A 26,414-nucleotide genomic window follows, 5' to 3' on the forward strand; every position below is an offset into this window, starting at 1 on the left:
TAATGACACACTTCAGGGCTTTTAAAGTGGGGAAAACCCCACTATCTGATGTCCCCAGTAGATTACATTGCATTCAGGAAGACTACTAGCGCTCACTTGTTAAAAATAAAGGATTCTAAAGACAAAACAGTTGCCTAATCCCTGTGTTTGCAATCAGCCACAAACCCCTGTCAATCCAGATTGCAGTTTCTCATTTTTTCTTTTAAATGTAATGGTTTTGACTGTTTTTCTAAATCATTTTCTTTGAACTTTGTCTCAGAGCATGACTTGTAATGAGTATTTCCAAAACATAATAACCGAGGATGTACTTCATTAGGAGTGTCATAAGGGAAGAGGGACTGCTTACTAGCAATAGGTACTGCTGCTTTGGTTAGAGTGCAAAGTCTCAGTAGTTACCTCTTTAATGTCTATGAACTGAGGTCATTACAGTACACTTACTACCTGACTACCTCACTTCCATCCTGATGGTGAAAGAGGAAGCACCTATTTTCTTAAGTGGATGACGCAGGCGGTGACAAATTGGAGCATGGCCTAGATTCCACTATACTATCACCGTATTGTTCAGACTTGCATGCTACTTTCCATGTATGTAGTTCATCTAAGTGGACGAGTGCCTCATTTGTTTTCCCAGTGGGAAAAAAAAAGACTTTGCTTAGTGTTTCCTTTTCTTGTATGTGCTTTTGACAAATGTTTCTGACCATTAAGAGATGAACACCCTCCCTTTTTAAAGGTACATCTACACAAAGTTTCATGTCCAGTCGCCCAAGCAATCTGTGCTTACCTGCAAAGTCAATTTTCAGACAACAAATGAGTCTTGTGTAAATGATCCTTAAGAGACACTTTGTCTTAAGTGTGACACTATACCTCCTATTGGGATCTTGTCATCTATCTATGGGATCATCCTACTCATTGTAAACAGTCCCCTCATGAGTCATGTTTAGCTTCAGAAAATGTGCCAGAGAGGACAAACAGTGGACCTGCCCACTGGGTATTATCATCAGGCACCTTATGTTGGGAAAGATGTCAAACAAACACATAAAACTCTGACCTCTGAGATCAGTCAATCAGTGCTATGACAATGTCCAAGTTGATCCATTTGAATCTTGCAATAGACCATAAACAATGGACTCAAGGGGCAACAGAGCAGATGTTTCTATTATGAATGTTTAAGCCTAAACCTATTCACACCTTGGCCCAATTTTGAGTTAGTGATTTTACGTGTTGAATGGGTATTTTCTGGCAAGGAAGGGCAAAAGAAACTGGCAAACATTCTTGTGTTAAATATATAATATATATATTTGTTTTCATTTTTGTTGATTTGTTTTCAAATTTCAAAAATAATTATTCATATGCTGGCAACCAGTTCAGGGTGCACCCCGCCTCCTGCCCGATGACAGCTGGGATAGGCTCCAGCACGCCCGCGACCCTAGTGAGGAGAAGCGGCTCAGAAAATGGATGGATGGATGGATTATTCATATGCCAGAGATTTTTGAGAAAACCCATTCTTTTTCACCATTTTAAAACCTGCTAACGTCCAGCATCATTCAGCGCATTAAAATATTGACTATGCATGTGTCGATAAAAGGGGCAACCGCTTATGCTCACTTGGGTTGCGGGCGTGCTGGAGCCTATCCCATCTGACTCTGGGCGAGAGGCGGGGTACACTGTGGGGTCCTCAGAACTGTGAAGCAAATGTGCTAACCAGTCGTCCACCGTGCCACCGATGATAGCATACAATATATTTTCTATTAATATCTATGAATTCAACATCTTACCATCTCGCTTCTTGCTTGTGTCATTTCTAGCAAAATGATACCCATTCACTTAATTCAAATGCTCTTTCACTTTGGCTGCGGTATGGATAATAATGTTGGCCTTAACTGTATAAAATATATTTAATACAGAGCATACTTTCAATTGTTAAATTGATTGTAGTTTTATTAATGGACTATCTCATCATTCTTTTCTACCATAATTTCCTTCTGTTTGTCTGACTTCCAGTTGTCATTCAAACAGCCTCGCGGGTGTTGCTTTTTTCTTCTTTTTTTTCTGAGTTTGTGGAGCAGTCATGATCAAACCCAATGACCTCCGCCTAGCAACAAGAGGCAGTTAATGTGATGCGACTAAGAAAAAGCTCAAATGTCAATTAGGTGTGTTGCTTCGTACTGCGCTGGAGACTTACGTTGGGTTCTGACAGATCCAAGTCAGTGACGGACCGCGTCACATTTGAGGGAATCAGGGGTTTACAGTTTGCACTCAGGCTGCCGTCCTCGTCTTCGTGCTGTTGCATCTTCTTCCCGTGAAGCAGGCTGAAGTCGCTGGAGGACAGGCGGTACTCCGTGAGCGGCCTGCGGCATGTGTGCTGGACGGTGCCCCAGGTGGGACTGTTGTCAGCCAGGTTGCTCCAGCGCTGGTTATGGCTGTGATTGTGGTAGTGAGTAGGAGTCGCACCACCAGACAGGCTGATCATGTCGGTGCAGCGGCCTGGAGTTGTGTTTTCCTGTGTGGGAAGGGTGGAGGACTTGCCCAAGTAGATCCTCCTTTCGGACCTGTAGGGCACATTCAGGTAGTGTGGGCCCATGGGGGGACTTGAGGGTCCTGCTGGGGGATGCACTGAAGACAATAGAAGATGTAAATTTCATGAGTTCCCATAGATAGAAAACCGAAGGTGACAACATGACACGTGTAAACGGGCAGGCAGGGGCACAGTCTTTTTTCAATTTGGCATTTTTCAGACATAGGCAGTGTGATCAATGTATAATATATCACATTGTCCACATTTCTTCAGTATAGAATCAAACGCAAACTGATTTCCGTTAATCTGGAGCCGCTGAGCATGAGCCAAACGGAATTCCAAATTAGATTTTGATGGGGATCCAGATAATAGTAGGACATTTACCAGTGTGGAGATTTCCAGTAGAATAGTTAAGTATTCAATACTTTTTTGTTTTTTGTGAATGTATTTGTTTGGGAGAATTTTAGAGGCATTTGAAGTGCTCATTCCATGCTTCTTCTTTTTTCCACAAAGATGGTAGCTACTTTCCATGTTTCTAATAATACTGCTAATAATACTGTAACAGCCAGGATAAACTAATGTTAGGATGCGTATCATTTCCGAGGAATGCATTGTCCAATATTACAATGAGAGCCACAGTTACGACGTTTCTTAATGAACGAGTAATAATGGTTCATGGATTCCAAAATACATATGGTATTGGCTCGGGATGCTTGGAGTCCTCGGCTGCCCACGTAGTACAAATATGATCTTGTTGTGGCTGGTTTTGACAGTGAAAATAATAAGTAGAGCCATGTCGAGCCTTATGGCTACGATTCAGTGGCAAAGAAACACTTACTGACTAAATTGGGCATATGTGGGATTTGGCGCTCTACTGAGTGCCATTTTAGTTGAAAAACCTTTACCAATAGTATTGTGACTTTTCTTCGCCCCCTCTTTTCCATTCTTTCCAGTTGTTTTCTTTCCAGGTTTTTGGTTCCTTTTTGCTGCTGGTTTAGCTTCTGTTGCCGCTCCTTTGGTGTTGATGTTCTGAAAAGAAGCACAGGTAGACATGGAAAAATAATAATAATAATTTCCATTTGAAATGTGGCTGCTGCTTATCCACGGCTTTGTTTGCCTCTCACTATTATGAGCTTTAGTAGGAATAGACGCTAGGTGACCTGCCACGGGGGCTCTAAGCCCTTTCTCTTGCTCTGCCATGTGGCTCAGAGATTACACAGAGCCACGGCGCTCTTTGGACCATCTGCACTGTATTAAAACCCAATCAGCATTTACATTGAATTAATTTTGCTCACCAGAGACAGACACAAAATAGTGGTAACGAATGTGAACTTTTAATGCATCTTGTTTAAAAGGTTGTTTGCTTTGGAACTTTGAATATACTGTACAATAAGTTCAAAATATTTACCGGTATATGTTACAGTATTATTGCCTTTTGCAGACCCTATGCATATTTTAGACACAAATTGAATGTTTACAGTATCTTACCTCTATCTGGTACTATAACACTAGTGAGATTCCTCCCTAAGTCATTTCCCTATGTTGAGTGAAAATTCTTCTTGATTTTATGGAGGCTATTGTCCAAAAGTTGAGAAATCCATAGAAAAAGCAAAAATTAGCATGTCCTGTACCAAGTGTGATGCTAAAGTGAAACAGTTTATAGACTGGTTTTAGCGGAGAAAGGTCTCAAACTTGTGGAATACAAGTTGCACACTTGTGTTTTATGGGGTCATACTCAAGTAAAATAGTTTATATTTTACAGTGAACACAAATTTTATGTCAGTGGGACTGAATTCAACCTGTTTTTGAAGTTATGAGTCTGGGCATCTTACCTCTGACCTACTTTAGATCAGAGATTCATTGATCAGTTTGACTGAATCACATCTCATTTGACCAATCAGAGGCCACAGTGTTTAAGTTTGGTATTGACCCATGCAACCAACACCCAGACAATTGCGTTTTATTGACGTAACAAGATTTATTATCATCCATTAAACCCATTTCCATATAACAATTGACATTTCTTAGTAAACCTTCACAGGTTGGCTCTGATGTCTTTGGTCATTTTGTCTTCTGTTTTAATTTGTTTTATTTTTTATTTTGTTATTTTTTTTTACAGGAAACTAAGGTTGTTGCTGATGGAATATATTGCTTTTGAGCTGTCAGGAGAGCTTCTGCATTGGTTTGGTGAGGATGGTTATGTGTTTTCATCATCTTTTAGTTAGTTGTTCGGTGTTTAATGTGTTTTAATGATTGTTTACCTAAGGTTTCCCCTACTAAAACATACAGTATAGTGCTTTTATGTGTTTATTAGAACAGCTAGCAAAATATGGATGCACAATGCAAAATTTGAGCCAAATTCATTTTAACAGGTTTTAAACAAACTTAAAAACACATACTGATTTACCTGACTTGGGGAATTTTTGTCCCTTTTTTTGGTACCAGAATGATGAGGTGATTTCCCTCCTTTGCTGTCCCCTCTGTGCTTCGTCCTCTTCATCACTACAAAAAAAGAGAGAGTTTTGAAGAAAAAAGTAGCATCAATCACCTATTTGCCAGATGAAAATGGCGTCCATCGAGCCATTTTCACTTATTATCCTGTGCACTTCAGAATTTTTTTTCTATTTGTATATGCAGTAATAGATCATTATTCCACATTGCAGAGTTCTACACAGTTTTGATTAAATGTCTCCTAAAGGGAAGGACGGGGGAGAGGAGCCCCCTGCGGAGAGCCCAAATGAACATTGACCTATAGTTCAGCTTAACTGATTTATTCCCTATTTACCTTCATTGTGGTTGTTGGCAATGTGGACTAAATCTTCTGGGCTCTTGGCAGCCTTCCAAAGCGCCACATTATGAACAGCGTTATCTGTTTAGCAGGGTGAACAAGTCACAAATGTGGAGGAAAGTCAGGGTGAACTGAGCACGGTCAAAAGTGGAAAGTCTGCAGAGTAGGTCATTTCTGGGTTTAATCTGAATACAGCGGAACCTCTACAACAAAGTACTCCTGCTGCACTGTTTTTATGTTTTAAGTGGTTAACTTATTTTTGCACTCGTGTAACTAGTACACACCTTTGCAATTTGCCATTGGATGTGTCTTACTGTTTTAACATCTTTAATATGAAGAGTGTTTATCTTGTTTATACACTTGGAAGACTGTTAAAAATGTGACTAATATTTTGCCTGTACAGCTTCGACAGGTTTTATGATGGTGACAGTTTAACCATTGGAATTGATGATTTCTTTTTTTCCATGATTTCTTGTTAGAAAATTGTCCAACCTGAGAGGTTCCACAGTATTTATGTTTTTAAAATGTATTTCAGATTAAAACAACAGTAACAACACCATTTTACCTCAGTAAAAAAGTGAACTGATTGAACTCACCCAGCGTTTCATTGTCTGATGCGGATTTGGATACTTGTGTTCTGAAAGTATAGTTAACAGACAAATCAATTACCAAGATTATTGTTATTTATTTTATTTTTGTATATACTGGTATTCATTTAAAATTATGGTGTGTAAATTCAACTGCATATTTATTAGATGGTCTTAAAAAATCCAGAAAGGAGTGGTTCTTAGAAATAAAGGCACCGGTATATTGGAGAGTCTAGGGACTAAATAGGTGGGCTTTCAATCCGCTTAGTTCAACTACCCCAAAGCCATAATCCCCTTGATCTATATTCTGTATTACCCTGACCATGAAAAACTAAGTCTTTACAACTTGCAATGTATAACTTTCAATGAAGCTGTCAGTGTGCCTCCTGTAGGCCTCTTGCAGACAAGATGAGGGAAGGATGTGGTGTGATAGGGTTGCTTATTAAGAAGCTGTCTGCTGTGCTGCGGGGTTTACAGTATTAGCGTCCCGAGAACATAAACATAGAGCCTTCAAGCCTTGTGGGAAACCCTTTTGGCTTGCACGTTGGCACGCACATTCCACAATGAAGAGCACGTAGGCACGAGCCTGCATGCTAGGCTGGATTATTATGTACCGTATTTTCACGACCATAAGGCGCACTTAAAAGTCTTACATTTTCTCCAAAATGGACAGGGCGCCTTATAATGCGGCGTGCCTTATGTGTGCACCGAGTTCCAAAATCTGTAAATGTTGTTGTGTGACTTTGATGAATTTCCTGCCAACACGCTGCTTATATAGAGGAAAGGCGGACGTGACTGAGTACAGCATGCGGACGTTAAAGGGGGAAGGGTGCGCGTGACAGAGGACGCTAAAGGCACGCCCCCAGTAGGTATATAGCGCCGGGGTGTGCGTTGTGCAAAACAACATCGGTTTGGCTAAGGACCCCGAAAACGGCACCTACGAAGAGACACACTTACGAAGCACAGTTTAAACTGCAAGCTATCAGTTACACGGAGGAACATGGGAATCGAGCAGCCGCGAGAGAATTCAAGATCAACGAACCCATGGTTCGCAAGTGGAGGAAGCAGGAAAACGAGCTTCGTCAAGTCAAGAAGACGAAGCCGAGTTTCCGCGGAAACAAGGCGAGGTGGCCCGAGTTGGAAGACCAACTCGAGCAATGGATTATTGAGCAAAGAACAGCCAGGAGAAGCGTCTCTACAGTCACCATTCGACTGAGTGCAATAACTCGGAGCTTGCCATCATTCTCCAACCACTGGACATCGGTGTAAACAGGGCGTTCAAAGTGAAGTTGCGAGCGGCGTGGGAGCGATGGATGACATATGGCGAACACAGCTTTACTAAGACTAGGAGGCAGCGCCGGGCGAGTTACGCCACAATTTGTGAATGGATTGTGGATGCTCGGGCTAACGTCTGCTTGCACTGTTGTTTGAGCTTTCGTAAAAGCCGGCATCATTTCTGAGGAGCCGCATGGCAACGAGACTGACTCCGACAATGACGAGAGGGAACCTGGCGTCTTTGATGGAGAACTTGCCCAGCTGTTCATTTCGGATACAGAAGATGAGGACTTTGATGGATTTGTGGATGAGGATTGGTCAAAAAATAACATTAGTACATTGTTAAATACTTCAATAAAGTACAACCAAACTCAGTTTTGCTCCCGCTGCCTTTTTAGCGTGCATGCTACCGTATGTTTTAAGCTAGCATATGTTTTACCATGCCTGCACCCAATAATACGGTGCGCCTTATGTATGTGTTAAATACAGAAATAGACCCCGTAACTGAGACTGCGCCTTTTAATGCGGTGCGCCTTGTGGTCTTGAAAATACGGTATTTCTAATACAATTCAGCCTGTGTCATATAACACAAATATGACATTGATATTTGCCTTTGAGAGCGAAATTGAATATGTTTTGGTACCATATATGTATAGGAAGCTTACCTTATTTTCTTTTTATGAGCGTTGGTGCCTGGCCTCATTGTCATTTCCTGATGTAAAATACGAAATTGTTAATGTTACTTTATGTCACAAATTGCGAGGATATACTCAAGCAGTCATGGAAATACTAAATAAAATAAAATATCAAATAAAGATTACAGATTATATTACAAAGATCGTTTTGTTTTGACAAAACAGAAAACAATAGGATAGTTAGTAGTACAGTATGCAGGATTATACAAAAATTACAAAACACATTTTTCATTAAAAACAAATTGTCTGATGATGCGCTTGCTATCGGTTTGGCCCAGAATGAGATGGCTCGAGGGAACGTCGCCATTGTAAAATCTGAAAATGGCCTGGTTAAACATGACATTTTCAACTCATAAGACTAACATATGGGCATTTTTCAACCAGAAAGTCAAAGATTTGTCATAAATTTCCAAATGATTTACAGTGCATTGATTGATTGATTTACATTTATTTCTGGACAAGTAAATTTGACTGTCCAACCTAACCCCGGAATCATGATGATACCGCCTGTCTGTTTGTCATCCTCCATGAACCAGGAAGTACCCTGCATTTGACATTGAATTGATAATGCATATGATCATTTGTAAAACTAACTCTAATTGTGGTCTAAGGTTTTTGCACAGTGCTCTAAATTTCATGAATCAAATTCAGTAATCATGTGGATCTATGGACTCATAACACATGGATGTTTCCAAATATGGTTCCTTCCCCAATAAAGGGTATGAGGGTATAAGTCATCTGGGCTGTTTTCACTGTGATGGTTTCATAATCAGCCTTGTTTTATATGATTCAATCTGATGAGCAGCTGCTTCCTCATCAATTGCTCTGAGAGGTGCTTTGCTCCCTTCCCTTTTTTGGCAAACCGTGCGGGAACCCTTGCGGGCTCGTATGCAGAAATTTCCAAATTCCACCAGCACTTGAGCACCTCTCACCATAGAAATAGACCTTCCGGAACCCCTCCACCTCGCATCGTCGTCCAGCAGGAGCGCCGGGCTGCACGAGCGGCTGCATGAACGGCTCGGAATGGGTTGAGGGGGGCTGTCGCCGGAGGTCTGCGCAGCCTCATACAGGCTGTCCATTGAACCCTCCTGGTGACATGTACATATAGACACACAAACCTATGTCAGTAGTCATTTTGTAACAGACTCACATAGTCAATATAGAAAGTGAACACATCCACAGAACTGATTTTTAATTAGGTTTGGGCCTGAACATTTTCTTCTGATGAAACCATTCTTTTGTTGATTTGGATGTATGCATTTGGACATTGATGTGTTGAAAGGTCAAATTCCTCTTTAGCTTTCTATCATACATTGGAGAGTTTTTGGAAGTGGTTTAAGAATTGACCTCAGGACCAGTTTGTTTCCTTCAGCTGTACAAGCATCAATGACAAATTGATATATTAAAAATTTGCTTTGTATACGTTTGTTCATACCACCCCAATGACAAGACAAAGGGTCCAATTATGTCCTTTTTTTTAATCGTAAAAGGGAATTGGGGGGCGGGGGATTGTGCTCATCCTTCTGGTAGACAGTGTGGAGCCATTTTAGCGGATTTCTTTCCACCGCACTCTAGTTCATGAATGGAATTAATCTCGTCTGTGTGCTAAATCTGACGGGGTGGCTGGAACATCAAGCATCTTTTTAAGGTTATACATGTGAGGGTGTGTGTGGGGGGGGGGGGGGGGGTGTATAGTAGGAGGGCAGAGTCATACTAAATGAGCAAATAATCATTTTAGTGGACAGATTATTACATAATACAGTGGAACCTCCAAGTCTATCCATCCATCCATTTTCTGTACTGCTTATCCTTAGTAGGGAATGCCTCAAAAGTGGTTAGGGTTGGAGTTCAAAACGTATTATTTGTGATGTCTCAACTCAGTGAGTATCCAAATTGTTAACTCCACAAGTTGTTTTACTTGTTCTTTAGCTTAGTGTGTTTTTTTATTTGTGGTTACCAGTGATGGCAAAGACAAAGAGTATGAAGATAAACATAGAACTGTAAATGCAACTTAATGTGAAATAAGAAATGATGTGGCAGCTCAGTACACAATGAACCATACAATTACAGTGACCTATGACATAAATTTGTACCTTGACCATGCTCGTAACTCAAATATCGTTCCCCAATGAAATGTGTGGAAATTGTATTAATCCATAGCAGTGCCACATTGTGCTCCTTTAGTGTTTGCGCCCTGGCCACCAGGAAGCAGTATAATACACACAGAGGCACAAACGAAGAGTTCGACAACTACTGTAAGTGACTCAGTGAGCAAAGCAAAACAAATGTATTTATAAAGCGCATTTCATACACAAGATAACTCAGTGTGCTTTACATGATTAAAAGCATTTAAGAACAAAGAAAGAACTGCTTATAAACTTTTAAAACAAAGAGAACAATAAAAGTACAATTAAAATAAATGACAGTGCAAGAAATATCATTTAAAAGTGGAAATGGTCTAAAAAGCACGAGAAAACAGAATAGTTTTTAACCTGTACTTAAAAACATTCACACTTGGGGCTGACGTGACTTCAACTTATTTCATTTGTGTGCCGCATAATAGCTAAATGTTGCTTCACCATGTTTGCTTTGGACTCTGTGCTCCACTATTTGACCTGAGTCTGTAGATCTCAGAGCCCTACTGGGTTTATATCCCATTAGCATTTCTTTCATGTATTCAGCACTTAAACCATTTAGTGATTTATAGACCAGTAGCAGAACTTTAAAATCTATTCTAAAGCTGACTTGGAGCCAGTGTAAAGACTTTAGAATTGGATTAATATGCTCTGACCTCTTTGTTCTGGTCAGAACCCGAGCTGCAGCATTCTGAATGAGCTGCGGTAGTAATGTTAGGAGTGGACTTCTATCCACTTAAATCGATCAAGCCCATTTTACCGCAATACGCATATTTTTTACGCAGTTTAATGTGCAGTAAATCCTTCCCATAGCAATGGCTTAAATAAGATAAATAAATATTCCAGTCTCGATCTGTACTTTGCCATGTTCACAGCCAGCTAACCTAAGTAGTACTGTTTGCATTTTGTAAAGTAGAGCGTGTGGACATTGTAAGGGGGTTTCCTCTATCGCCCCCATTCAATGATGCACGGCGCACTACGTACATTGCATGAGAGTCTGCGTGCTTGTCTATTTTATCTCCAGGTACATATTGATTTCTAATTATTGTTAAGTATTGTTGTAAAAAAAATGTACGTATCCTGTATAAACTATATTTGTATGGCTTGGCGGAGGAGCGTCGGAAACGTATTGATTGCGGGCTTGTTGAGACGCGAGCGTGTCAACATAGCAAAAATGGATGCGTGCTATCTGACCAATTGCTTTTCCGGTTATCAATTCTCTATCACTGTGGTTACATATCATTTAAATACAGATATGAATACTACCAAGCAGACTCTTGTGCAGATGTACTTGTGACCATTATCAATTATAGCATTACTTATGGAACTACCAGCAAACATCTTATTTACGTGTCATGAACTTCCCCCTTTACTTTAACTTTTTGACTTTTTTTATGCTAAATTCAGAACAACTTCGAGGTCAACCAGCAGCACAGAACGGCACGTGTTCGACTAAGTAGTGCATGTTGACTGATTCCATAGGAACACGACACAAAGAATCAAATCATATTGAGGATTGGATATGGCTGTAATGCTCATGCTGCTCCAAAGCTCTGATGTCAGGATGGATTGCAATTCCTCCAAAGAGATTTGAGAGTAGATTAATAATGTGTTTGGCTCGTTCACATTCCTTCTAAGAACATAACCAGTTTTCACCCCGCTGAACTTATGACAAGGTCTACTTAGAAGTGACAATATGTTACATGGTCACTCTGTGTATGTTCTGTAATAACTCATCATTATAAAACTGGAATAGGTTATCCATCTTCATTTCCAATGTCTTGATCAATATCCATGTCCTGTCTATTTAGGCCCGGTTTCTAATAATAATAGTGCACGTGATAACACAGAAGACAATCTAGCCGGAGGTTAGAGAGTAATCCTCATTACTGCTGCACAACCCCAACATCTAGAGGACTCTGCATCTTTTTGCACAATTGTCAAAAAAAAAACAAATTAAATGTACCGGCATTACCAGATAACTGCCAACCCTTTACTGCTCAGTGACTGTTTTTTTTTTGGTCAATGTCTTTATGTCTCAAAAGTGTTCTCTGTCAATTGACTGTCTGCTGTCGTACTAGAGCGGCTCCAACTACCGGAGACAAATTCCTTGTGTGTTTTTTGAACATACTTGGCAAATAAAGATGATTCTGATTCTGATCTGTGCACAGCTGAGACCAGCCACGTGTAGCACTTCAGGCCACAACTTTAGGTACACCTGCACAATGTAATGGATATTTATCCTGTGTCTGTGTTGCAATTGGTTAGTATCACAAAGTCTGCCTTTACAAAGATAGAACGCTGTAAGATGAATATTCATTTAACAATATGTTGTAGTTTGCATTGTACGTGTGTGTGTAAAATTTTACCCCTCTCTAGTCGCTAAATAAACCACAATCATTTCTGCAAAAAGTGTCCAGGGTGGAGCTGTCTATAAATTCATTTGTAAAATCACATTTTTGGAATAATAATAAACAATATAACCAGTGTATTAACAATAATAGAGTTCAAAATCAAATAAAAAGGACTTTTATGGAGAAACGATAAGAACATAAACATGGACGCACTCAACATTGTGGAGTGATTGCATGTCAGAGTCAACTGGGACGTTAACTGTCATTAAAGACCACATAACGTAGGATGATCTTTAATATAAGTATCCATAATTTTAATTCATTTAAGAAACTGTTTAAATGCATTTGTAGGTAAACAGTATGGACAAAAGTGTTGAACTGAGATAATTACATTTCTTTGACAGTGTAAATCCTTTTTTGTATTATTATAATCTTTGTAAGGATTTGTAATTATCGATATTATTATTTATATATTATTAATAATATATATATACATATTATTATTATTATTATTTGATACTTAATATACTCAATCCCACTCTATTATGCAGTTGTACATAATGTGTCTTGCAGCACTGGAATGAGTGCACTCATTTGCCACTCTTAGGATATAAAGTAGTCCACACAAATATAAATAATAATACTATAGTATACACACAAATAGTATAGCTGTAGCCACTTTTTAACAGCAGTAAAAAAATCTAATAAAAAGTAGGTCCCCATACAGCTGGAGTCCTTTTCTTATTACCCCTAACAATCACGTCCCATGCACACTTTAAATGCAACACTTCCTCTGCAAAAATAAAGCTAGCAGATAACGCGCGCACACACACATACACGCACGCACACACGCAGAAGTGTATTTCTTACCAAGGAGAAGCAGAACAGGTTCATCCTGATTGCAGTCAAGCAGTGGAGCGAGCGTGACAGGCGCTACAACCCAGCTCCGTTTGAGTCCAACTCGGGTGGCCGGCTGCTGTCTTGTCAGATTAATACCACAGTGAAATCCCTCCTCTAATCCAATTGAATAGATGGACCACCATTACTCTAGCTAGCAGATGAGGCACAATTTGACAACATGCCCGCTCTCCACTCATGCAACAATGTGCACACTGAGTCCTTGTTTTCTATCCTATAGCCAGTGGTAGGTAGAGTAGCCAAATATTGTACTCAAGTAAGAGTACTGTTACTTGACAATAATGTGACTCAAGTAAAAGTAAAAAGTAGTCCTCGAAAAAACTTACTTGAGTAAGAGTAAAAAATACAAAGTGAAAAAACTGCTCAAGTACTGAGTAAATGGTGAGTAACTTCAGATTTTTTTAATCAGAGAATGAACATCAATAAAAAACAGTACTAAAATGTGAATGTACAAATTCCTGCAAATTCTCATATTGCTGAGCGTGTTTGTCTGTGTGTGTGTGTGTGCGTGTGTACAGTGTTAGCGACTTTAGCACCTACCCCCAAGATATGTTTTACTTGTGATAAAGTTGGCCAAAAGAACAACAAAACATCTGCAATTTACCGCAAGGTGTTTTATCAAATTAGAATTGGGCTGAAATATCCACGTTTGGGCACACGGTGCCAGACAAAGACTACAATGCATGAAAGCTGTTGTTTTTCTTCTTCTAAATGTAAACACAAGTTGCGTGCCGTTGCCTTCAATGGTAACGACGACCTTCCCAACATGGTTGCCACGTAGGAACGTCGATTAACCAAGCTGTCTTATCTTGTGTTAATACCTATGCCCGGGAAGCCCAATAGAAGACGCTGTGTGTGGTCCTGTGACTTCATTGTGTCGTTTGATTGGTTGAACTAGACAGAAGCGTCACTCGCGCTTAAATTGGACTGGAGCAAACAGCGCCTAATGCGAAAATCGATAGGAAGCGCACAAAATAGTTGATGAATAACCAATAATTGATCAATAAAAGTATCCATTGGAATGGAGTAAAAGTACCGTTTCTCCTTAACATGCAGTGGGTACGGAAAGTATTCAGACCCCCTTCGATTTTTCACTCTTTGTTATATTGCAGACATTTGCTAAAATCATTTAAGTTAATTTTTTCCCCATCTCCTGGGTGCATCTCTGGCGCTCAGCCACAGTGATCTTTGGGATCTTCTCTACCTTTCTCACCAAGGCTCTTCTCCCCCGATTGCTCAGTTTGGCCGGACGGCCAGCTCTCGGAAGGGTTCTGGTCGTCCCAAACGTCTTCCATTTATGGATTATGAAGGCCACTGTGCTCTTAGGAACCTTAAGTGCAACAGAATATTTTCTGTAACCTTGCCCAGATCTGTGCCTTGCCACAATTCTGTCTCCGAGCTCTTTAACCCAAGTTAAATATATGAGTGTCACAGCAAAGGGTCTGAATACTTACTTAATTTATGTCAATATGGGGTGCTGTGTGTACATTAATGAGGACAAAAATGAACTTAAACGATTTTAGCAAATGGCTGCAATATAACAAAGCGTGACAATTTTAAGGGGGTCTAAATACTTTCTGTACCCACTGTATATACTTGAGTAAAAGTAAAAAGTATGCAGTATTAAAACTACTTTGACAAGTACAATTTATCCAAAATGCTACTTGCGTAAATGTAACGGAATAAATGTAGGGCGTTACTACCCAACTCTGGCTCCAGCCTATGAAAATGCTCTTTCTCATGTTTTTCACTATAAGGCATTTGATTAGGATAAAAAAAAAAAGGTTTTTAATTCTAAACGCCTAATACTACCAAGGGCCTTAATATGTAGCCAAAATACATACTTGATGTCTCATACTCATTCTGCAAAAAATACAAGAATGACCATTTACTGTAAGTGTAATGTTTGAAGTGTTTGTAGTATGTATTTTAAAAAGAACACTTCTTAGTAAAAGAAATGATCTCAATGACATTACTTTATTATTGTGTGAGATTATATGGTATGCATTGTAAAGAAATAAATGACCTGTGAAGATAAAAATGTTTAGAATACTTGAATTTGCTAAAATATTGAAATACAGTATTAATCATTGATATTGTAATAATAACAACACTGTTCTTATTTAGTATATCACTATTTTCCTATGCTGATTGAGAGTTAGCTATTCATGTTTTATTTATTCTTTTTTTAATTTGAACTCAAGATAAACTCAGAATGTACCGTATTTTGACGACCATAAGGCGCACTTAAAAGTCTTAAATTTTCTCCAAAATGGACGGGGTGCCTTATAATGCGGCGCGCCTTATGTGAGTTCCAAAATCTATAAATGTTGTTGTGTGATGAGCGGTCCGCTTGGCTTTTTTTTTTTGACCACTCGACTGACTGGGAGCATTTCCTGCCGACAGAGCAAAAGCGGACGTGGCTGAGGACAGCATGAGGACGTTAAAGGGGGAAGGGTGCGCGTGAAGGAGGACGCTAAAGGCATGCCCCCAGTAGGTATATGCATTGTGCAAAACAACATCGGTTTGGCTAATGACCCCCCCCCCCCCAAAATGGCACCTACGAAGAGACATGCTTACGAAGCACAGTTTAAACTCCAAGCTGTCAGTTACGCGGAGGAACATGGGACTCAATGCTGCGAGAGAATTTAAGATCAACAAATCCATGGTTCGCAAGTGGCGGAAGCAGGAAAACGAGCTTCGCCAAGTCAAGAAAACGAAACTGAGTTTCCGCGGAAACAAGGCGAGGTGGCCCGAGTTGGAAGACCAACTCGAGCAATGGATTATTGAGCAAAGAACAGCCGGGAGAAGCGTCTCCACAGTCACCATTCGACAGAGTGCAATAACGCTTGCAAAAGAAATGAAAATTTTCAAGGAGGTCCGTCTTGGTGCTTTTATGAAACTGCGCCATCTATCCATCCGGGTAAGGACTACCGCGGCGCAGCAACTTCCGGCGGATTACAAGGAAAAGCTGGCGTGGGAGCGACGGATGACAGATGGCGAACACAGCTTTACTAAGACTAGGAGTTACGCCACAATTTGTGAATAGATTGTGGATGCCTGGGCTAAGGTATCTGCTTTGACTGTTGTTTGAGCTTTCGTAAAAGCCGGCATCATTTCTGAGGAGCCGCACGGCAACGAGACTGACTCCGACGAGTACGAGAGGGAACCTGGCGTGTTTGATTGAGAACTTGCCCAGCTGCGCATTTCAGATACAGAAGATGAGGACTTTGATGGATTTGCGAATGAGGATCGATCAAAAAATAACGTGAGTACATTGTTAAATACTTCAATAAAGTACAACCGAACTCAGTTTTGCTCCCGCTGCCTTTTTAAAAACATTGTTTTAGCGTGCATGCGTGCTAGCGTATGTTTTAAGCTAGCGTATGTTTTACCATGCCTGCGCCCAATAATGCAGTGCGCCTTATGTATGTGTTAAATACAGAAATAGGCCCCGTAACTGAGACTGCGCCTTTTAATACGATGCGCCTTATGGTCGTGAAAATACGGTAGTTGGTATTATATGGTAAAATATAAATTTAAGTCTCTCTAAGCATAAGAATATAATAATGTAAGAAACCAGCGTACTGCAGTTCAAAATAATGTTCACAGTCAATGACATTTATAGTACACTGGTTCTTGTTTGATAATACTAAATGGATATTTGTTTACAATGAAGGCATCCTTTGACAATAAGAGACAAATAAGTAATGTTTTTTTCATCTACAAACACTTTGTTATTAAATATTGAAATATTTATACATAAATTGGCCTGTAAATTGGAATTCTTTGGGCATGTCATTGACAATATCAAAACGATTGTTATTACTTTCTATTTAATTAGGTGTTGGTCTAATTTGTTTTCTGTGTTAACAGATGGTGTGTTGCCAAACTTGTTGTACAGGAAAAACAAGATGCCGATAGTTATATGACCAAGACTAATTCACTTCCTGGAGTAATTTTAGAGCTTTATTTTACAACACATTTTGAGAAATCTCATTCTCCTGAAAGATGGATGTATGTAACCCTACTTTACACTTGTGGAGCAAAGGTTACTCCTCCACATCTGCCCATTAATCCGTCCACCCCTCACCTCTGCAGTCTGAGCTGATCTAATGAGGAAAACAAGCAGCTGGACAGATTAATACATACAGTATGACCCATATTTGCACGCCGACCACCACACACACACACATACACACACACACACACTCATGTGGGATGACGTGTGACGCTGGTATGAAGTGTGAATCCACTCTGCACATTAAAATCAATGCAGAAGTCAGTTAGTGTGTCAGCTGAGGAGACATTTATGGGTATGAATAGAAATTGAGCATTAGAGTGACAAAGTTACCATGGAGGCGTCCTGATTAAGCTCCTGGATCAATTAATTCCTCAGCACACACAGTAGTAAATTGTGGCTGTTATTTACAACTGACGTCCAATGGTCAGCCTGCCTCGATTCTGTCTTGGTATCCTGATATTCTGTACCTGGCATCGGGTGCGCCCACTTTGTTTGAAAACAGCCTTTGTGTGAAGAATGCTGCCAGACAAGGGCCAATCACACAAGTTTAAACAAAGGCTCCAGCTCAACAAGCACAATAGAAAATGGATGGTTTAAATCCATCCATCCATTTTCTGAGCCGCTTCTCCTCACTAGGGTCGCGGGCGTGCTGGAGCCCATCCCAGCGATCATCGGGCAGGAGGCGGGGTACACCCTGAACTGGTTGCCAGCCAATCGCAGGGCACATACAAACAAACAACCATTCGCACTCACAGTCACACCTACGGGCAATTTAGAGTTTTCAATTAACCTACCATGCATGTTTTTGGGATGTGGGAGTAAATTTCAGAGCACTCCGGAGAAAACCCACGCAGGCACGGGGAGAACATGCAAACTCCACACAGGCGGGGCCGGGGATTAAACCCGAGCCCTCAGAACTGTGAGGCAGACGCTCTAACCATGCCGCCTGGTTTAAATCTCATGGTTTAAATCTGTTAGCTGTGTATTTAGTTAATTAATAGATTAATTGGTTATAACAGCTCTCACAAGTCATTGCTCCCAACAACATGTTTTACAGCCCCCATTTGTGCCTGCCGAGGAACCTGAACCTTCAGCCTTGAAGAGAATGTTCTTGTTTTTAAAAATGGGCTTAAGAGCCACCTTTATAATTTAGCTTTTAACTAATATGTATTTTATTATATCTTTATCTCTATTTTTTGATATCTTTTTTTTAATTTAACCCTAACCCGATGTATGTTACCCTATTTCTTCATTTGTATTTATGATTTATTCTATTTTATCCTAATGTTGGGGGGGGGCTTTGTTATGTTTTAAATCATTTTAGTTTACATTGCTTTTATTGTTAATGTTTTAGTAATATTTTACTATTTACAGTGTTTCCTCAGAGGGAGTCCTGTGCACTGGGAGCTGTGGTGGGCTATGGCCTTTTTCCTGCCTCATGGGGTCCCCAGTCGCCGTGGGCACAGGCTCTTGCTGCACCACTGCACTGGGGGCTTCGTGCTGGTGGCCTGCGACCTGCGATCTGGTCCCGGTGCAGACAGCTCTGTGAGTTGATGTTTCCTTACTGGGATGCTCTGTACCCAGCCTCAGGTTCTAAGGTCATTACAATTTTTTTAGATTTTTTTTTTTACCTTTAATTGTTCGTGCGTGTGTGTGTCCTCGTGGACAAGTGGTGGGAGGCGTTAATTTTCATTTATGTAATGCACTTTGAGTTGCATTGTATGTATGAAAAAGTGCTATATAAGTCATGTCTGATTGGTTGCTTGAATAGTCGTGTAACAATTTCTCTTTAAATATGAATTGGAAGACGAGACGGCAAAAACACGTGATTAGTCGACTTAAATCAATAAACGATATGGAGTAGTAAAGCCAACTAGTTGATTCATCGGTTCAACCCCTAGTAAGGACACACGTGCCGATTTATTTATTTTTTTCCTCGTTGTGTGGGGTCTCTCACATTTAAAAAAAAAATATTTTAAATGTCACAGAAGGAGAAAGGTTTTTGTCACTGTTTGTTGTTTAATTAGTCAGTCTGTTTGTTAGTTGGTTAGTTAATTGGGTTACATGCATATCAATTTTGAACATTTTAACCCAAATGTGACAGACCAACACATGACAAGGCAAAAAAATCAGCGTGTTCTCACTGCTCTTATAGTGTGTATTGTGTACTTGAAATGAGCACCATCGCACACCACACACATAATGATATCTCCACCAAAAATGTTGAAAGTAGGCTGATTATCAGTATGTGTATACCTAGCTTTTAGGTTATGAAATATCGCCAAAACCAAACCACTTATGGCCAAATATAGTGGTTTTGTGGCAACATGGGGAGCATAAACACGTGTTCATCAAATTTCTTGTTGTCCCAACTGCATGTATGAATGTAAAGTAATTTGTAATGCCTGTGAAATATCGAGTTGAGGATGTCCAATCACATTTTCACAGTCATTGATCATACCCATTCTTTGCCTGGTAAGGGTATAAATATACACGACTGTATACTAATATGCATTCTGGTTGCTTTTTCAGATTTTCACTTTAACCTATTCTTCTGTATTTAAAATGGTTTTCTCCTGCCACTGTTGTTACTGATACAGTACATCCTCACATGCTCATCACTGATACTGATCATACTGATACTGTATTTACGGTTTATTTGAACATTGCTCAGAAGAATAACTTTCTCTGTTTTGGAGTAAATGCACAAGAGGGTTTCTAATTTGCATAGCAAACAAAGAATCTTTTTTTGTTGTTGTTGTTCAACTGGTTCTACAGTTTTCTTTCTTCGCTGTTCTTTTAATGTTTTTCCTCCTTCATGTTTTGAAAACAAGTGGATGTTTCAGTTTTTGCCACTGACACTTATCAGGGCCAGTGTAAAGAAAGAAAAAAAAAATACAAGCGTAAAGTCAAAATATTATGACAGTGAATTTACCATTTTGCAAGTATAAAGCCAAAGGTTTTGAAAAATGCCATTGTAATATTACAAGCAAAAAAAATCAAGAATAAAGCTGGTACAAGAATAAAGTCGTAATATTTGGAGTGAAAAAGTCAGTTTTACTTTTTTTTTAATTATGAAACAGTTTAATAATTTAGTATAGTTATATAACAAGAAAATGTTTAAATTATACAAGAATAAAGTTGTAATTACCCACCCCTACAAAAAAAAACGTAATTTTCCGAGAAAAGGAATAATGCAATAAAGATAAGACAAAGGGAAATTGTTGCCTCTTTATGAGATAAGTCTGAAATTTTTCAAGAATAAAGTCGTAATATAAGGGTCAGAATTGAACTATAATAAAGCTGTAATATTACAAGGAAAAGTGATAATTTTACAAGACAGAAGTTTCATCAATAAGTAATATGAAAGTGATATGGGAATATATCTTGATTCTATGAGAATAAAGTCAGAATTTTACAACAGTAAAGTACAAATATTATAAGTCAAGCTATTACAAGATAATGTTCATAAGTTCTTGACTTTGCAAGTCATAATACCAGAAAAGGTCCATAATTTAAATGAATAATGCTATAGTATTGTGAGGAAAAAGGTTGAAATTGTACAAAATAAAGTTGCAATACTATGATTTAAAAAAACATCCTAAACATAAAGTCGTAATATTACAAGAAAACAGTCGACTGTAATAGAATAAAGTAGTACTATAAAAATTATATAACTAGTTATAGTAATAACTATAACTAGTTATATAATTTTTTTAAATATAACTTATAGTATTACTATAATTATATAACTTATAGTAATACTATAAGAAAGCAAAATTATTTTTTTTTCATATTTAATATTCTGATCATATATGGATAATTGCGTTAAGATGAATACTGTTGAGGATGTTCTCAAGTTCAAGTATCATAAATAATTCAATGTTGTGACACATCAACCCCACCATCATTGTTGGCGTAACTTCATGATATTATTCTCATAATTTAAACTTTTTTATTCACTGTACCCCAATACTAATTTGTACTAGGTGTTGAGCAAAGACTATTGAATAATAATGAAAAAAATCCCTTTATAAATTCAATCTACATGGCATGTTATCAGAGGAGAGTTGAAGACAATAATGAGATTAGAAGACGTCTTTTTATTATGACATCAGTTTGACTACAGCATTGCAGTGTTTATAGGCAGCAACCCACATCAAATCATAGAAATCAGTGACCCACTAAGCAACATGAGGAAGGGAATAAATGTGTGCGTGCGTGCGTGTGTGTGTGTGTGTGTGTGTGTGTGTGTGCATACAAAATAAATCACAGCTCTTGACCACTAAGTGTTATACAGAAGCTTGTGAGAAGATAGATCAAACATAAGGACAATTAGTGAAACAACAGTTGATTGTCCACTCTCATTAGACTTTTCTATTATTTCTTGCTTTCACCAATCAGAAACCGAAAGCAAGAGCAGGACGACGCCTCCTGTCTAGCACAGGTCCGATTGACAGCAGGTCGTCTGAGAGTCCTCAACGCACTTCTTTGCGCAGCCACTGGAGATTTTATTTCCTGTAAAAATTATGTCAATTACTCCGGTGCTCTGCTTTTAGGTCATAGAACAGAGGAGAAATGGTCCAACAAACCCAAGCCATAGATCTTGCAGAAGGTTTCATTTTCATTGCACGTTTTCACGGTGGTGCAATCATTTCGGTCTTCATCGTTGCAGGAGTAGCAACTGAGTGTGAGCACTGGTGACAACAGACAACAGACAAAAGAACTTCTTATTTATTATATGGCCCACTGAGAACTAGAGTGGGCTGACTCCATTTTTGTCATTTTACAGTTTTATGGCTGCAATAAAATCTAGAGGATTCATATCTTGGGGATTTATATGGCGATGATTACTTCTTCTGCATACTTTTTTTCCGGAAATTGTGGTTCTCCTCAAATTTTTATTTATTCCAAACGTCTGTCAAATCTATCAGTATTTCATGAAAGATGTTGATGCACTGGCACCCAAGCTAAATCACTACTTCCTTTCTGATCCTACCAATCTTTGAACCAGACTTTCTGGGATGTTTTTGCAGGAGGTGAAACCTAGTGTCATGGGCGCAGCCACCTTAGAAATGAAAGTTGGCCCACTTGTTGCACTTATGAATAAGGAAAATTGCTGAGTGCAATAATAGACTGCCCCCTCTATGTCCAAAATTTGTGGCTAATATATATATATATATATATATATATCTCATCATCATCCTCATCATCAGCCATTATCTATCAACTGCAGGATGAAGGCCTCTTCTTCACGTTTCCAACTACTATGACATTTTGCAATTTGTTGCCAGTGTATCCCAGTGTGTTTAATGATTTCATCTATCCATCTACTTTTAGGTCTTCGCCATGGTTGCTTTGTCTCCAGTGGTACCCAATTGATATTTTCTGTGGTCCAGCTTTTGTCAGCTCTTCGAGCCACATAGCCAGCCCATTTCCATTTAAGGTTTTTTTTTTCGGTAACTCACGTCTGCTGTCTTATCCAACTGCATCTTTTCTTGTTGCGAATGCTTATTTTCAACATTCGGCTCCATGTTCCTTTGGGTTATGCGTAGTCTTTGTATAAGTTTGGCATTCATAGATACATTGATCATTAAAACTTTTCTTTTCAAGCAAATGGGAAGATTGTTCTTGAATATAACAGTAAGCCTTCCATAAGCCTGCTAGGCAAGCTTTATGCGGCGTTCAACTTCAGTGCTTGTATTTCCATCCATTGTTACAAGTTGGCCTAAATAGATATAGTTGTCGACGGCGTCTAGGACATAGTCCTCCATTTTGATTTATTTTTGTGGACCCAAAAATCATCTTTGATTGAACATGACCTTCGTTTTGCTTTTGCTCATTTTCAGACCTGAGGGACGGCTTTCTAACTCTAATTCCTGAATACGACGCTGTTCAGCATCGTAGGAGAATAAAATTATGCCGTCTGCAAAACGAAGATGGCTCAAATAAGTGCCGTTAATTTTTAGTCCTTCTTTTTCCCAATCTCAAGATTATTATTTTTTTCTTCACTTGTAAGGTCCATTCTGAAAACCGACACAAGTTACCAAATACAGTACAGTCAAAAAGTATTTGCCCTCTTTTAAAATTCTTTTTTTCTTTTTTTGTTTGCATAGTTTCCCCACTTTAATGTTAAAGGTCATCAAATGAATGTAATTATCAATGATAACCCAAATAAACATAAAATGCATTTTTAATGGTGATTCTATTTATTAAGGGAAAATAAACTATGCCTAAGCTACCGGGCCCTGTGTGAGAAAGTAATTGCCCCCTCTTGTTAAATCATGAAAACATTTTTGGGTAAGCTGAGTTCATTTTCACTGACCACACCCAAGCCTGAATACCTCCAGACCTCTTCAATCAAGAAATCACTTAAATAGAACCTGTCCAACAAAATGAAGTCAGCCAAAAGATCACAAAACGATGCAACAAAATGTCACAATCCCAAGCTATTCAAGAAAAAAATGAGAAATAAAGTAATTAACATCTATCAGTCTGGAAAGGGTTACAAAGCTATTTCTAAAGCGTTAGGACTCCAGTGATCCACAGTGAGAGCCATTATCCACAAATGGAGAAAACTTGGAACGGTGGGGAACCTGACCAGGAGTGGCCGGCTGACAAAAATTACCCCATGAGCACAGCGATGACTCATCCAGGAGGTCACAAAGGAACCCAGGACAACATCTAAAGAACTGCAGACCTCAGTTAAGGTCAGTGTTCATGACTCAACAATAAAAAAGAGATGGCATCCAATAAGAAAGAGATGGCATCCATGGCAGAGTTCCAAGGTGAAAACCGAAAAAATAAAATAAAACATCTGAATGATCCCCAAGAATTTTTGGGAGAAAATTCTATGGACTGACGAGACGAAAGTTGGACCTTTTTAGAAGGTGTGTGTGTCTCGTTACAGCTGGCATAAATTTAACACAGTATTTCGGAAAAAGAACATCATACCAACAGTCCAAATTTGTGGTGGTAATATGATGGTCTGGGGCTGCTTATCTCTTCAGGACCTGGTCGACTTGCTGTGATTGATGGAACCATGAATTTGACTCTTTACTAGAAAATCCTGAAGGAGACTATACGGTCATGACCTAAAGCAGAAGAGCGCTTGGGTTCCACCAGCAGGACAACGATCGAAAATACACCAGCAAGTCAACTTCTGAATGGCTTAAAAAAGTAATAAATAATAAATATAATAATAAGTTTTTGGAGTGGCCTCCTCAAAATGCAGACTTGAATCCAATTGAAATGTTGTGGCACGACCTTAAAAAGGCTGTTCATGGTCGAAAACCCTCCATTGTTGCTGAATTAAAACAATTCTGGAAGGAAGAGTGAGCCAAAATATCTCCACAGAGAAGTGAAAGACTCATTGTCAGATATAAAAACGCTTCATTTTAGTTGTTGCTGCTGAGGGTGGCTCAACCAGTTTTTAGGTTTCGGTGACAATTTCATGCATGGCCAGATAGCTTTGAATAGTTTTTTTCCCCCTTAATAATAAAATCACCATTCAAAAACAGTATTTTATTTGTACTTGGGTTATCTGTGTCGGATATTTACATTTGTCTGATTACCTTAAACATTAATGCAAACGCATATGAATTTGAGAAGAGGGAAAATTGTTTTTCGCAGCAGTGTACATTCCTTGTTTCATAAAGAATTTATTTAAAAAATATTCAAGCGAAAAGTTGACTTTTCTTCATAATTTATGCCATGTAAGTTTATCCAACATTAACATAAATTATTTTCAACAAACATAATCAAATGGATAAAAAATATATATATTTTAATGTTTAGTGGTGCCATACTTTTATTGTGTTAGTTAAACACACAGAAATACTTAATATAATAAACCAAGAAGATATCAACATCAAAACTTAATGTAAAAATTAAAAAGTAACTTTTTTGGGGGGAAGTTTCAAGATTTTTTTAAAAAATCCCTGACTTTTGTCAACAGCTGGTTATACCTAATTGTATTTTAGTCATTAAACACACATAAAAACCTCATGTTTAATTTACCTTTTATGTGGTAAACTGACAAAATGTAATTTACATTTTTAGGTATGATTATGAAATTGTGCCTCACCTTGAGTGCTGCACAGCAGCAGCAGCAATGTTGTGACCAGCACGAGCTTCATGTTGTCTTGATGGTGTCTCAGTGTGGGAAAACCGCTGCCGGTACAGCACCTTTATTCTGTCACATCACCGTCTAAATCCCCAACTCACTTCCTTGTCTGCTGAATTCCTCTACTGTACTTTCTTTTTTTTAATTCTTTTGTCCACTGACTGGAATCTGCAATCAGATATGAGCTTTGGTCTACGTCCTTTTGTAGGAATGAAGCAATAAAAACAAGCACTTGGGTGTGTTTTGAAGGACTTCTGAGACATTCTTTCTTCCATTTCAACTGAATGCAATTGAATTTTAATTCAATACCACTTCTCCTCACTAGGGTCGCGGGCGTGCTGGAGCCCATCCCAGCTATCTTCGGGCAGGAGCCGGCCGGGGTACACCCTGAACCGGTCGCGACCCAATCACAGGACACACGAACAAACAACCATTCGCACCCACATTCACAATTACGGGCAGTCTTCAATTAACCTACCATGTATGTTTTTGGGATGTGGGAGGAAAGCGGAGTACCCGGAGAAAACCCACGCAGGCACGGGGGCAACATGCAAACTCCACAAAGGTGAGGCTGGATTTGAACGTGGGTCCTCAGAACTGTGAGGAAGATGTGTTACCAGCTGGCCACCATGCTTTAATTAAAAGAAAAGAAAATCAACATTTTAAAGAACTGTGCCCTTGAACACTTTATATGATTTGGAAGATATATATATCAGAGTACTATGTTGTGCTGTTTTCTAAATGTTGTATTACTGTCACATCACAAAATATCTTTTTACTATTACTTCAACAGTGATGATACATTTTCCAAGATTTTATTTTTTATTTTTTTTGTTCCTTACATGTAAAGTCTATTCTGAAGACCCAGATGAGTTATTAAATACAGTCCTTGTTTAATGAAGAAATTCCTTCAAAATCATTTAAATGAAAACTTGACTTCAATAATGAAGTCAACTTTTTGTTTAAATAATGTCATGTGAGTTTATCCAGCCTTAACA

At 38.9% G+C, this 26,414-nt stretch overlaps 2 protein-coding genes and 1 long non-coding RNA gene across 5 annotated transcripts in view; 1 reads left to right on the top strand and 2 right to left on the bottom strand.

Annotated features, from left to right (window-relative positions):
- The window catches only part of LOC133482739 (uncharacterized), a 27,063-nt gene extending 18,241 nt beyond the window's left edge, over positions 1 to 8,822 (top strand). Inside the window, exons 4-5 of the long non-coding RNA XR_009789914.1 lie at positions 4,635 to 4,702; positions 4,961 to 8,822. This is a non-coding gene — a long non-coding RNA (uncharacterized LOC133482739). The remainder of the gene's footprint in view (positions 1 to 4,634; positions 4,703 to 4,960) is intronic.
- The window catches only part of samsn1a (SAM domain, SH3 domain and nuclear localisation signals 1a), a 27,804-nt gene extending 14,428 nt beyond the window's left edge, over positions 1 to 13,376 (bottom strand). For all 3 annotated transcript variants that reach the window (XR_009789903.1, XM_061783179.1, XM_061783178.1), the window contains exons 1-8: positions 13,220 to 13,376; positions 8,793 to 8,948; positions 7,831 to 7,877; positions 5,900 to 5,940; positions 5,301 to 5,384; positions 4,923 to 5,017; positions 3,421 to 3,544; positions 2,183 to 2,613 (exon numbers count right to left, since the gene is read on the bottom strand). Coding sequence is in view for 2 of the 3 variants with exons in the window: in XM_061783179.1 (XP_061639163.1) it covers positions 2,183 to 2,613; positions 3,421 to 3,544; positions 4,923 to 5,017; positions 5,301 to 5,384; positions 5,900 to 5,940; positions 7,831 to 7,877; positions 8,793 to 8,948; positions 13,220 to 13,243 (1,002 nt within the window). In the remaining variant the exon portion in view is untranslated. The remainder of the gene's footprint in view (positions 1 to 2,182; positions 2,614 to 3,420; positions 3,545 to 4,922; positions 5,018 to 5,300; positions 5,385 to 5,899; positions 5,941 to 7,830; positions 7,878 to 8,792; positions 8,949 to 13,219) is intronic.
- Positions 13,377 to 21,374: 7,998 nt separating this feature from the next.
- On the bottom strand, positions 21,375 to 25,537 carry ly6d (lymphocyte antigen 6 family member D). The gene is made up of 3 exons (XM_061781930.1): positions 25,378 to 25,537; positions 21,884 to 21,988; positions 21,375 to 21,809 (listed from the first exon to the last, which is right to left on the bottom strand). Exons 1-3 carry the CDS (start codon positions 25,427 to 25,429, stop codon positions 21,730 to 21,732), a joined length of 237 nt encoding a protein of 78 aa, XP_061637914.1. The 5' UTR covers positions 25,430 to 25,537; the 3' UTR covers positions 21,375 to 21,729.
- Positions 25,538 to 26,414: the final 877 nt, after the last annotated feature.

Source organism: Phyllopteryx taeniolatus, chromosome 8, assembly GCF_024500385.1.
Source record: "Phyllopteryx taeniolatus isolate TA_2022b chromosome 8, UOR_Ptae_1.2, whole genome shotgun sequence".
Taxonomy (NCBI): Eukaryota; Metazoa; Chordata; class Actinopteri; order Syngnathiformes; family Syngnathidae; genus Phyllopteryx; species Phyllopteryx taeniolatus.